Source organism: Lycium ferocissimum, chromosome 9, assembly GCF_029784015.1.
Source record: "Lycium ferocissimum isolate CSIRO_LF1 chromosome 9, AGI_CSIRO_Lferr_CH_V1, whole genome shotgun sequence".
Taxonomy (NCBI): Eukaryota; Viridiplantae; Streptophyta; class Magnoliopsida; order Solanales; family Solanaceae; genus Lycium; species Lycium ferocissimum.
Window position 1 is genome coordinate 69,304,259 of NC_081350.1, and position 14,005 is coordinate 69,318,263.

The 14,005-nt window shown below is 35.8% G+C and overlaps 1 protein-coding gene across 3 annotated transcripts; it reads right to left on the bottom strand.

Annotated features, from left to right (window-relative positions):
• Positions 1-3,853: 3,853 nt before the first annotated feature.
• On the bottom strand, positions 3,854-12,277 carry LOC132031522 (uncharacterized). Of its 3 annotated transcripts, none has more exons than XM_059421517.1 (7): positions 12,090-12,277; positions 11,660-11,788; positions 8,297-9,010; positions 8,043-8,192; positions 5,085-5,179; positions 4,567-4,635; positions 3,854-4,441 (listed from the first exon to the last, which is right to left on the bottom strand). In XM_059421517.1, exons 2-7 carry the CDS (start codon positions 11,775-11,777, stop codon positions 3,932-3,934), a joined length of 1,656 nt encoding a protein of 551 aa, XP_059277500.1. In that variant the 5' UTR covers positions 11,778-11,788; positions 12,090-12,277; the 3' UTR covers positions 3,854-3,931. The 3 variants fall into 3 exon arrangements, with proteins under 3 accessions (XP_059277500.1, XP_059277499.1, XP_059277501.1); XM_059421516.1 differs by having other exon boundaries at positions 8,264-9,010; positions 12,090-12,274; XM_059421518.1 differs by having other exon boundaries at positions 4,072-4,404; positions 8,264-9,010; positions 12,090-12,269.
• Positions 12,278-14,005: the final 1,728 nt, after the last annotated feature.

Sequence of the window (14,005 nt, forward strand, 5' to 3'; positions counted from 1 at the left end):
GAACTGCTTGTGTATGAGCATCAGTCCAAGGTTTTGAAATCTTTTTTAATCTATCATATAAAATAGATGTATCTTTTGCCAAATCTTTATAAAATGACGAAATATAATTTAAACTTCCAAGAAATCTTTGCGCTTGGGTTTTATCGAATAATATCGTGAAATTTAGAAGCAAATTCTATACTTCTATTGATAGGAACAATTTTTCCTTTTTCAATATTATGACCAAGAAATCTGACTTTTGTTTGAAAAAGTAACATTTTTGGTTTGGATATTACTAAACCATTTTGAATAATAATTTTCTTGAATATATCAAGATGTTTAAAATGCATTTCAATGGTATTTGAAAATACTAAAATATCATCGATATAAACAATGATAAAATTGCTATAAGCCATAAAAATATCATTCATTATTTTTTGGAACTCTGAAGGGGCATTTTTCAGTCCAAAAGGCATAACATTCCATTCAAATTATCCTATTGGAACATTAAAAGCGCTTTATATTTATCTCATTTATTTGATTTGCCAATAACTTGATTTTAAATCAAATTTAGAAAATATAATAGCACTATGAAGGCGATCTAATAAATCCTTTTTATTAGGAATAGGGTATCTAATCCATTTCAAAACCTTATTAAGGGGTTTATAATTTATAACTAATCTTGGAACTCCTCGTTCCTATTCAGCATGTTTATTAACATAAAAAGTTGTGCATGACCATGGAGATTTCGAAGATCTAATAAGACCTTTGTGCAATAAAGAAGAAATCTCATTTTTACATAATTCCAAATATTCGGAATTCATTTGACATGGTCTTGCTTTGGTAGGAATATTATTTTCTAAAAAGATTCTTCATATGGAAGAGTGACAATATGTCTTTTCCTATCCCAAAAAGCATTAGGATGGTCACTACAAATTTGTAGAGAAAATTGATTTTTTATAAACTCAATTTTATCCTGTAATTTAGGATTTTGTAAAATATCCTCAATTTGAAGCGTATAAATTTCTTGTTTAAGAAAATTGATTTGCTGATGTTTATTTATCAGCTTATCTTTGATTTCATTCAAGATTCTTGAAAAGGGTTCTGTTATAAACTCGAATTTAATAGGTTTATTATCATAGGTTCCTATAAAACCTTTATCATCCATCCATTGAATAGGAAATAGTTTATGAATGAATGGAGTACCCAAGATAACTTGGTTTGAAATATTTTTTACCAACACAAAGGTTTCAGGAATACAAACTTTGTCTTGGCAAATATAAGCTTTGGGTAATTTATAAGTAATACCCATTTTTTGGCCACTAGCAGACCTTAAACTATGAGTAGTTTTTTCAAAATATTTTGAAGGTATTAATCCTTCTTGTATACAACTTAAATCTGCTCCACTATCAACCAGAGCAAGAACTCTTTTTTGAAATTATAATCAATTAAAAGAGTAACTTTTATAAAAAATTTAAAAGAAGTGATGGCTTCTAATTTTATTAAAAAATTGGAACTGGGATTACTACTTTCACCTTCTTCAGTTTCTACAGCGTTATTAACCTGAGGTCCTTCCACAGTATTATGAACTGGTGTTTCTATGATTTGTTTTCCTTTTCCTTCCAATTGCGAGACTCTATGATCTAAGGTTACTTGGTGTCTTCTAAGGATGGAAATTTCTTGCTTAAGGTTATGAACTTCTCTTTCTAGGTCTTGGGTGGTTGCCGGTGTACTTATAATATTCCTAAGGTTTGGAGGAGTTTTTTTACTCCACCATAGTATAAGGTCCCGTAGGTTCTCTAATTTCTACAAAGAATGGTTCTTCTTGGAGCTGTTGTTTTGAACCTATTTGGTCTATAATCTGGGACCTAAGATTTGGATCCTTAATATATTTAAGGAGATCTACGAGGTTATTACCATCTAAAACCTGAATTTGGTTTTCACTAAACTGGGAAACAAGTTTATAAAACTCATCGTCTTCCTTGGTTTTGATACAAGGTTGCCCTACTTGGCATGGTTGACATTCATCATCTGAACTGGTTGAGATATAACTCTCTTCGTTTATTACCCTAATATCTTCTTCTGAAGAGGGGTTGGAAGAACTATCACTATCCTTATCAGAATCATCCTCTGGTTCTGAATTTAACAAAATCTTATATAGGGATTCTCTAAGGTCATCATCTATGTTAAGGGCTTTAATCTTCTCCTTAACCTTACAATTTTTATAAAAATGACCTACTCTGCCACACTTATAACAAAGCTTTTGGGTTTTTGGATTTAATAAAATCCTTCCTTTCTTTAAAGGTCTTTTTGCGCCTATTCTTCTTTTGTAGACGCTTTTCCTTCCATTGTTGGAAGTCTCTATGCTTCTTTTTATGCCTATGAGGCTTATTAGAAGATTGTGGAATATCAGAAGATGAGGCTTCTTATTAACAATTCGAAGAAAGTTGCCTCTATGCCTTGTACAACAATTTCGAACGGTATTCCGACTTTACCAAATTCTAATTTTGAATTTTTGATGACAAAGATTTTCCTACATGGCGTGTAAAGGTGGAATTCTTCTTACACTGGTTGAAGTTGACATATGTTATTAAACAACCTTGCTTATATTATTCTTAGTTCTGAAACTGACGAGTCTATTTTGAACAAGAACAAATTGCTAAGTGGCAAGATGATTATTTAATAAAGAATTATATTCTTGAGGAATGGCCCAACAAATGTTATGATCCATATTCTGCTAAGTGAAAGTCTGCTAAATGAAAGAGCTTCGGGATACTCTTCAACCTATTTAGGGCAATTTGCAGGATTGTCCTTCGTTGTGGGGTGGTCTTTAATTTTTGGTCCCTCAAAATGATGGTCTTTTAACTTTTGTCTTCGGGCAGAATTTCGCTCCCCATCCAAATAGGCAGAATTTGCACATGGGAAGAATTTGCAAAAATGCAAATTCTGCCTTGCCTGGGCAGATTTGTAAAATTCTACCTTGCGATTTTTTATTTTTTTTTATTTTTTACTGAGCTGTGGTTCGAACCCACAACCTCAGGGTATTAGGTGAAGTGCAGAACTTAAAGACCACCCATTTGAAGGGCAAAAATTAAAGACTATCCCAAATGAAGGGTAATCCGCGCAAAAAAAAGACCTATTTATCTGATAGAATAGAAAAGGCGAGCCCAAAACAATTCTTGTTTCAAACTATATGGAGTTTAAGATGGTTGATGACAAGTTGATAACTTCCAGTAAGGTGTTCATTAACTTGGAGCCGACCTTTCATGCATAAAGAGTTTGGAATACATTGAAAGTACGTGGAATGAAAATTTGAAGGCTACAAAACATGCTCAATTGAAGGTTCAAGGCCACATTTGCAAATATGATCAAAGGTTAATTAGGCCACATCTGTAATCAATATTACATATTATTACCAGAAACCTTTAGGGTTTATTCCCATAGCTAGTTTTTTTTTTTGGATGAATTGAAGGATCGATCCTTATGCGAGGGCTAGGGATATTTCCTTAATTGAACCTCTTTTGGATTAATCCATTGTATGAATTCCATGTATTAGATTAATCACGTCACCTTTAGATTAATTCTAGTAATTAATGCTAGTTTAATTGTTGGAATTGTTTTCATCAAGGTTGAAGAAGGCATCAGTGAATCTCTTCCTCCTTTTAAGCCCTTCTGTATGTCCTCTATTAGAGAACAAACATAGGTTTGGGCAAAATGATTCATGCTCTTCTTTTTCTTTAAGAAAAATATGATGGGTAAATGACTCATTTAAAAAGAAAATAGAAAACAATATACCTACCCTGCAATTTAGATCGATCACATTTTACCTTAATGAATAAGAGACAAAACGGTAAAATTCAATAATTTTGTTAAGAGCGTTTGTCTCTTATTAAAAATTCAATAAAAGACAAACACTAAATTCAATAATTTCGTTATCTTTTCCATTAGTCAACTAAACACAAAGTAGGGAAAAGCTTTTTCGAGGATCCCTTTGATACATGGAATTGTAGCTATTGCGCAAGCTATGCATGTACCAGAGACCCCAACAGAAGCAACACACCACAAGTGTGTTCAACTGGGAAAACCAGCTAATATCAAAAGAAATCTCCATCATAACATCAACTACAGTTGTAGACCAATACAATCCATGATCACAAGATAACGGAAATTTCAGGATACATAGTTTAGTAAGACATAATACATGCAGCTCCAGAACTGCAAAACAGCACAACACAACCACCACAAGAGTAGTAAAAATACAAAGATGATTAAGGGAAAATCTTAGAGACCTAGTCCAACTGTACGACCATCTCTTCGGCGAAGTCCAGCAGTATATTGCTTCTCCAAGTCCATCTGGAGCTCCTTTTGCCTCTCTGCATCGTGAATGACTGGTTTGTTCTCTGTCTTCACCTCGCCTTTCACACCCTACAATTGGCCATAGGCACCAAGGCAACCTCAGACTCTAAAAGTGTGTTAGTACACGAAGAAAAACTTTACTGAGATGACAAGTTAATAAGACTCAGCATAAGACTGATGGCGGCTATTACTTCTGACAATATAAAGCAAATCAAAAGGTATGGAAATTACCATGAGTTTGTTGAATTTTTCTTGACGCTCGCTGTCACCAAATAGTGATGTATCCCAACGATGAGTGGACTACATAATCGACCATCAATTGAACATACAAAGAGCAAGAGAGAGTGAATAACATTGAGCATCGGATAGAGAGATATAACAAGCAAAAAATAAACATCTGTACCAAGCTGATTTCAGCAAAAGGGATAAAAAAAAGACTTTAAGACGTGTATCCTCTTGAAGTGGAACAAATTTATCTAGATTATACACAAGCTGCAACTGCTCCACCGTAAGCTGACAAAGGAGATACCAAGTTTTACGAAGAGGTGAAGGTGCAACAGGTGGAACAAATTTATCTAGATTATACACAAGCTGCAACTGCTCCACCGTAAGCCGACAAAGGAGATACCAAGTTTTACGAAGAGGTGAAGGTGCAACAGGTGGGAATGCAGAGGAATAATATGGGAATAACTTCCCATACCTGCAGGAACACAAGAGGAGAAGAGGACACATAGGTAGAGTAAAATTACCTCTTCAGTATTAGTGGTCGTTTTCTTGTTTCCCCACAGCAGCTTCTTCTTTTGGTCAGTAGTCATGATACCCGTTCCAATAAGGTTTCTATTAACTGTCATGTTGCGAAACTTAAATCAGTAAGAGAACATTACTAACATAATGAATTACCGAGAAATATAATTGCAAACATAAATACTTTGTAATGGTTCTCGAATAAAGCACATATAGTCAAACAACCATCAGCATAGACAACTAAAGAAACATATATATATATATATATATTTTTTTGATAATGGTAACAGTAAAAGAAACATATAAACATATACAGTAATATATATAAAAACATATTGTAGGTACATAAAAACATATTGTAGGGCTGCTTCGCATCTATGCCCCATTTGCCTTTGTTCACATGCCATGGCGCCACGGCAAGCCTTTAAGTGCCAAGTGAAAATTGTGCTTGTATCTATGTCGCCCCATAAGTAGCTCGTGCCAGCACTCTGTAGTCTGCAGTGTGCATGGCGCAGTCAGCGGGCAGCATCCATTCACACTTGCCCGCAGCCCGCACACTCACTGAAGATAAAGATAAGGACGCGGTCTCTCCAAGAGCCTTACACCGACCAGCCTGCCTTTGCAACTCTACGTTGCCATGACGCCAAACAACTTGCTTGGAGTCATTATATAAGTAGACCCATTTCCATGTAAATATAGATTAGCTTAAATTTAAGTATCTACATCATGTTTTTCCAGCTTATTTATGTCATGTCCTGTCGCTTAAGTTTATATTTATAAAGCATATATATGGGGATTATAGCAGTCGAAGTTTCAGCAAGCATTCAGATCTCTGTACTGGTGCTTCCACCACTGGAACCATATTGTCTTTCTTGTAATTATTGCTCTCCTTAATAAAAAGCAAGCTTTCATTGAATTCTTTCTTCCGCATATTATGATCTTGATATTAGTTTTCCTGTATGGCACTAACAAGTCTATTGGGGTCCTTTGCTTGGCGGAAGATAATCACACGGAAGTCAACTTTGCCTTACGCCGCCCTTCCGAAACATCTCAGAAAGGCATCGCATAATAATACACATGCAAACAGGTCTTATAAGCTAATGAATTCAGGCTCTTTGGACTTACGTTTTGCCTAACAATTTAAAGACAACGGTGCTCCCTCATCAACCAAGAATGTGAATAATTAATAATCCAGAGTACGGGCTTTAAAGTAGACGATTGACAAAATATATGCATCCTAAGTTTCGCTCCCATAAGAATGAAACTAATAGTATGTTTAGCCAAGCTCCCAAAATCTACTAATTTTGAAAAGCATTTTTTGTCGGAAGTGTTTCTGGAAAAAGATTTTTTTTTTCTCCTTAAAAAAAAAAATAAAAATATTGAAGGGTAGCAGTGTGTTTGGCTAATCAATTTGAATAGCTATTTTGTCGCTATTAGAGCAGCAATTTGTGTTTTGCCAAGGATCCAAAACTGCTTCTTAGAGAAGCTACTTTTTTCAACTTCTGAAAAATAACTTAAGCTATTACTCAAAAGTACTTAATTTTCACCTAAAAAACTTGGTCAAACAGCTCAACTCTCTAAAATAAGCAATTTTGGCTTCCTGTAGACTTGGCCAAACAAGCTATAAAGCGAAGAAATTAGGGGGTATTTCCGTCCTAAATGCAGACAATTCTAGGAGAATGACAAGATAGATGATGATGTAACACATAGAACAAAAATAAGATCGTTGGAATGTAGAAGAGATATCTACCAAAATGAAAAGCAAATTTTATAGAACAGTTGCATGAGCAGCAATATTATGTAGGAGCAAATGATGGCTTTAGTTCATATTCGTAAAATGAGTACCATAAAAAAGCGGATGTTAAGATGAATGTACGAACACGATAAGACAAGATCAAAAATGATCTTACTTGACAGATTGTGTAAATAACACACATAGAGAAAAAAAAAAAAAAAAACACAGAGGAACACGTAAATCACATGGAGGGAAATCACCTCAAACAGCCTGCAATCAAGGGGAATCCATTTAGATTTATTGAAGAACAGAACAGATGAGACAGTGGTTCATACAAGCTATACAAGTTAATTGGAACTACGATTTACACACTATTGATACACTTAAACCAGATTAGTTAATTCCAAGGAGTCCTTCAGTTAGTTAAAGATTGAACGTGTGAGATCTAGAGAACCTCTAATTTATAAAGACCCCTACTTTGTCTTAAAAGATAAATTTAAGACAATGTATTTAATCTTTAGAAAACCCTTTCAATGTTAAGCTAGACCCATCAATACAAAAGTAATTGAGTATCTAAAGAGAGAGAGAGGGGAAGGAGGAGAGGGGGGGGGGGGGGGGGGGGGCAGGGAAGTGTCTTAGGGTAATTGATGCTCCAAACCAAGTGGAAGGAACAGTAAAAAAAATTAGAAGTTCTTAGACATGAGATATGATCGTAATTTGGACATATTGTATTAGTGTTTGGAGAAAAAACAAGCCAACAAATGGGCAAGTGTGTTTCAGATTTCTCTAACCACAAGGAAGCTTTTAGCCTAGTTTCACACTATACGGAGATAAAACCAGGAGCATGATTCATATAGGAGACGATGTACAACACCCTTAAATGTTCTCAAGTCCCATTTAATTTAAAGAGCCTTTCAAAAACTTATCCAAACAGAATCAGAGCTCTGTGGTTAAAGAACAATTTCAACTTCCACAAATCAGACCCAAGTGTTGCCTTAAAACCAAAACAATCTAACGGTAGGTTTCTAGAAAACTCACACATGTTTCCAGAAGCTCATCAAAAAATAATCCAGATGACTTTTTCACAAATTTTATTTTTCTAAAACTTTTCCTATAGAATATTTTTCCAGAAACAAACCAAAACTAAATCCAAACCAACCTAAGATTTCCACTGTACATCAAATCCCCGCCCCCCAAAAAGAAAAAGAAAACAAAAGAAGAAATATACCTAATTCAGCAGCCTTCATTGCAGCAATTTTTGCAGCATCTATATCAGAGTCTTTTACCCCATGCTCCAAAGCCAATTCACTGTTTGGATCTTGACCTTGTTTTGAGTTCGAAGAAAGGTTTCCATCAGCTGCACTTGCTGGATTCAAGCCTGAATAATAAAGACAGTGTAATTAAAAACATATAATAGTAGTCCAGGAAGAAGATCGAGATGGTTAATACCATCTTTTCCCTGCTCAGAACTCTGATCCATGCCTGAGAATTTTGACTTCTTAGCTGGAGACTCTCGCCCTTTACCAGAACCAACATTTCTGTCTTCAAATATCTTCTCTCGGTCCTGATAGTTCTTCCTTTCCTCTTTGGTGTATTTCTCGTCATCCAACTCTGCTTCCTTCAGCCGTTGCACAGAACGGTCTTTTCTTGAATTTGACTCATTTCGTTTGCTTCTAGACTCCTCATAAGCAGGCAAACGATCACTCTTGTGATCTCGGCTGTCTCTATACTCCTTATACCTATCACTCTCCCTGGATCTATTATCGTCAATGCTAGATTTATTATAACACCTACCTGATCCTACTCTATCAAATGATGAATCTTTATCTTTGAATGATGAAGTTTCTCTCTCCCGGTTCTTGCTTCTATGCCCTAAATCCTCATACCTATCTCGGTAGTGTTTGTCAATGTCACGTGGGTAGTCTCTTGATCTATGATCATTATCTCGCCTGGAGTTCTTGGAATAATTGTCCACTTTTGAATCACGATGAGAATGAGAGGATAGTTTTGAATATCCTCTATCATCATCATCAGTATGCCTGTCGTGCCTATGGTGATTGCGAGAACTCCTAGAAGACTGCCTGTGAGATTCACCACCTCGACCTTGTCGGTTTCGATCTAAATAATCATCCTTGTGTCGCCAATCATCCTTCCTCGATGGGATAGGACTAGAGCTCCTCTTGCGGCCAGGGCTCCCTACATTCACCGAAGATAGGATAGTTAAGAAGCAAAGATCACATGTCAATAATATTCACAAGGCAGACTCAAACTGATGCCTAGTCTAGGTCTGTGAAGCACTAAATAATACCGTTTAAAACTGGAGAAGCAAATTACTTAAGGGTGTGCCGGTATGATGTAAAATATTTTCCATAAAAAATATTGTTCGAGATAAATGCTTTTACCTACAATAAATATTTCATAGATCACTTTCCGATGGCTGAGCATTAGATACGTCACCACCACAATAGTACAGGTATGAATAGGGTATAGGAGCAGTGTTTTGGTACCTATAGATGGTCAGAGTAGGAGTGTTGTAAAGTAAGAGCAAAGATACTGGTAAAGGAAATGACTTGCACCCCAAAATGACAGATCAATTTCTCCCACTCATGGAGAACATATCCTACAATTCAAGACATTCGAGACCGGAAAATAATTTCATCAAGTAGAGTTTTTCTTAGGAAACATCTTGTATTACACCAAAACCCCTTAAATCTCCTATAATTACATCAACCAAGGCTTATAATAAATACAAAGGCCTAATTTGGCACAAAGCAGAACCCAAACAATCGTACGGATATTAGTCACCGCCAGCAAACCCCAAAATCTCCAAATATCTTCTTCTTTTTTTCCTTTTTTTCTTTTTGAAAACTGGTAAATTGCAAATATCCTTTTTTTTTTTTTTTTTTTTTTGCTTCCCAGTTATACTATTAGCCTGACATTCCATATCCAACAAGGTACCCATTTTACTTTATTGAGCAAAACCACCTCTTGGCTAGTAAAGACTGACAATATGTTAAGCAATTGCAAGAAGAAGATAAAAGTCTCTTTAATTTATTTGTTTTAATAAGTAAAAGTCTCGTTAATTTTTGTACCCAAAAATACAGAATTTTCTACAACAGTTGTGAAAATGGAATTTTTATTTTGGCTTTATCAATGCCATTAGAAATATATAAGAGCAGCGATGTTGGAAAGATTATTGGATAAAGGAGGGAGCATAATATGAATACTCATCCTGCATTCCTGCTCCAAGGTGAAAACAGCAAGAGGCTATTAGAGTGCATGTTCTGGCTTTTATATAGAGACTGTGATACTTCCAGACCATTCAATCACAAAATATGCATCAAGCATTAATTGCTATAGAACGTCTATTCCATTAATCAACTATGCCTCGAGGCTATATCCCAAATAGATGAGGTCCTCTAAATTCTGTCTATCCAGTACTCACTATTCATGCCAATTTCATTCCAATACAGTTGAGTGTGTGTGTGTGTGTATGGGTTTTGCTAGGTTCGCATTGTACCCACTTTTTGGTTTACTAAAATATCCCTTCCACCTCATAAAAATAGAAACTTCCAGGGACATTTTGGTATTTTCCAACTCATCCAATTTTCCTTCCTTTTCCCACCCGTCAGTCTCTGTGGAATACCCAATTTTGCTTCCTTTTACTGCAAACTTTTTCTGTACAAATTTCAACCCATTTAAATTCTCCAATTTGTTTCCTTCTTGATGAACTATAAATGACCTTCTTAAATAGAAATTATTTCAACTATTTAATCAATACTGTTTCAGTTCATGGGTATGTATTTCTTGAGATTGGTCGATTGAAATTGGACCGAGTGACCAAAAGGCACCGGTGAAATTCAAACCCAGCACATTCAAACTAATTAATAATGGAGTTAGACGCATTCCTCAATGTTGTAAAGAGTTTGATTATTTGATGGTGGTAGTTTGTTGTTACTAGTAATACAACAACCAATTTTAGTAGCAAGGAAATTAAATCCTCTAATGGGTAAATGGTTAGAATCTTGGTTACTTCATTACAACAGTGACGGCGATGATTGTTGACCACAATTTGTAGTGGAAGACGACGGAACAGTGAGAAGAGAATTGGTGTTACCGCGTCTTGAAGGAGTGAACTTTTAGATTCTGAAATGGCATAGAAATAGGAAATTTAGATGATCGAAAAAAATGTCCCTATTTTTATGTGTTGGCTGAAAATACTATGGGCATTTAAGGAAATAAAAAAAATGGGTATAATGCTAGCATATAAGCGTACGGTAGCAACCCTACACACACATTATATATATAAGAGAGAGAGAGAGAGAGAGAGAGAGAGAGAGAGAGAGAAGAAATGTTTAAGCCATCATATCATCTTTACCTATTATACTAGGTAATTTGACTTATTTTCAATATAACAAATCTCATATTTTTAAGGACGCTTACCTGCAAATATCCTTGGGTGACCTGATAGTGTAGAAAATATTTTACATTGACAATGTATATAACTTAAACTATATATAGACCCATGTGGTCCGGCCCTTGGCGGACCCCGCGCATAGCGGGAGCTTAGTGCACCGGGCTGCCCTGGTCATCAACATATTGCTATAAACATGTTTCTTTCGAAGAAATGCACATGCACGTGCAACTATCTCACAAATTCAGGAAAAGAAGCACGTGCCAGTCAAGACAGCAAGTTCCAAAATTTGCTACACAGAAGTAGGAACACATACATACACAAAGAAACACTATTAACCTTAAAAATGACAAACGCAAAAAGAAGAGAAGTAAAACATTTTGGGAATCAAAAGAGGGTATGTCTTAATAGTACAGAACAAAAGAACTAACCGTCAGGGGAGGAGGATCCATCAAGGGGAGAGCGACGCCTGTATTTCCTGTTAACTGCATCATTCGACAGCTTACGGAATCCCCCCTTTGAATCATTATTATTCTCTTGAGACTCCATCACTACTTAACCTGAAACCCAGATCATATTCACAATTTCAAACTGCCAACCATATATGGCACCCATAAACTAATCGTTTCAAGAGACAGAATACATAATATTCCAAGCTATAATACCAAGAAACATTAATCATCAAACGATAAAGGAAATTCACCATCCCCTTACTTATTCAAACAAATTGGATAGCTGAAATTTAAATAACTCAGGTTCATAAACTAAGAAAAAGGAGTTCTTGAAATTAGAAATGTAAAATTTAATGAAATTTAAAAATTTAGGGTTTTGAGAAATCAAGAAACAAATAAAAGGGCAAACCTTTGGTGGGTATTTCAAATGCAGAAATTGATTTGCTGTGTTTATCTTCCAAAAGCTTCGGGTATCTACTAGTACTAGTATTGCTGTGTGAGAGCTAGGGCTTTTTTATTTTGCACTTTATTGCAGACAAAAATAGAAGAGATACCGTTCTTCTTACGATAAATAAAATAATGGACCTTTTTTTTTTCTTTCCAATTTCGACCCACTATAAAAGAAAAAAAGGAAAAATGAGCCGAGTTTCGGTGTAAGAGCCCGTTTGGATTGGGCTTTATAAGTTGGAGCATTTTTTTTGTGTTCGTTTTTATTTTTTTTTGGTTGTTTCCAAACTTAAAAATTAGTTTTGTCTTAAAATAAGCCTCAAAAAATAATTTGACCAATTTAACTTAGTTTATCTAAAGCACGATTTATAAGTAAAACGAACATAAGCAAAAAAAAATAAGTTGACTACCCCAACTTATTTTTTTTGGAAATTTTATGTTCGCAAAAAATTTTAAGCTATAAGCCAATCCAAACGGGCAAATTACAACCGCATCAACTTTTTGTTATTAAATAATTAAAAAGAGAAAGAGGCCAAGAGAATTGTAGATATTTTAATTCTCAATAATATGATATGATTATAGAATTGGGTTAAGAAAATCTCTCAAGAAAAAACTCTTGTTCCTCCAAAAAAGGATGTTAACTTTTAGTAAGAGAATTCAAATTGTCATATTAAGATGTGGTTAGATTCAGATCACATAAATTGGTAAACTTTCGGTGATTCTTTTCAACGGTGGACAGTTTATTTAAGTTAACATCATGATTTAGATATTTTACAATTTTGGGTGAATGGTGCTGTCACGACCCAACCCCGTAGGCCGTGACTAGTGCCCGAATTGGGCACCCAAACACAATCATAAATCCGAGTCGCAAACGGACGGGGTTTATACGGACATAATTATCAAACGCCGTCACAGATTATATCAAATCATGTCGCAAACACATCTCAAACACAACCGTATATAACGAAGCGACAAGGCTATCATATGGCACAACGGCCCCAAAACATGTACAAATGCAAGCCGGCGGGGGCTTCACGCCGAACGGGATCGCCCGTAACATATATCATACACACACAATCGTACAAATGGGCATAACCCACATACATGTCCACGTACACTCTAAACAGACAAACGGAATCATATGACGGGACAGTGGCCCCGCCGTACCCCCGAACAAATATATACAAATGCAACAAACGGATATATATACCAAAATATAGGCTCCTAGGAAAAGAGGAGCACTCCAAACAAAGCAGAAGAAAGGGTGTCCTGAATTGGGGATCACCAACCGTGCGTGCGTCTGTACTGGGGCATGAAACGCGGCCCGAAGAAAGGGGTCGTCGCACGAAATATGTACTGAGTATGCAAAGCAGAATATACAGAAAATGAACCTGAGTCATAATCGAAACCGAAATACAGAAAATAAGTGCAAATCCAAAATATCAGAATGTTTACTTTAAAAATACGAATTATGCATAGGGCACGAGTAAAATATGGTCGCCGCCGTCGATGGCGCCATAACACAAGATAACACCGTAAAAGTTTCAAATCTTCGTATCCCCGTCACATATCATACACAAGATAACGCCATACACGATAACACCAAATATAAGTGGAACCCGGCCCTCGAGCGAGGGGCTCGGCGAACCATAATCACAAGATAACACCCGGAGTATAACAAAGTGCGCACGACAACGAACCAACCGGACTCGCGAAAGATATAACAGAATGCACGAGCGGAGTCGTGAGGAATCATATGCATAAAATCATTGTCATAAATCCAAAAGATAAGTAAAATAGCCATAATTGAAATCGGAATAATAATTACAACATTTTCTTTCAAAAGTTGTCGAAATCACATAAAGGAACGTTGCGGGA

Coding starts and splice junctions, on each gene's coding strand:
- LOC132031522 (XM_059421516.1), bottom strand. CDS start 11,777: ATGGAGTCTCAAGAGAATAATAATGATTCAAAGGGGGGATTCCGTAAG. Junction 4,636..5,084: donor CGACCACTAATACTGAAGAG/GTAATTTTACTC, acceptor TCGATTATGTAG/TCCACTCATCGTTGGGATAC. Junction 4,442..4,566: donor AAAAATTCAACAAACTCATG/GTAATTTCCATA, acceptor ACACACTTTTAG/AGTCTGAGGTTGCCTTGGTG.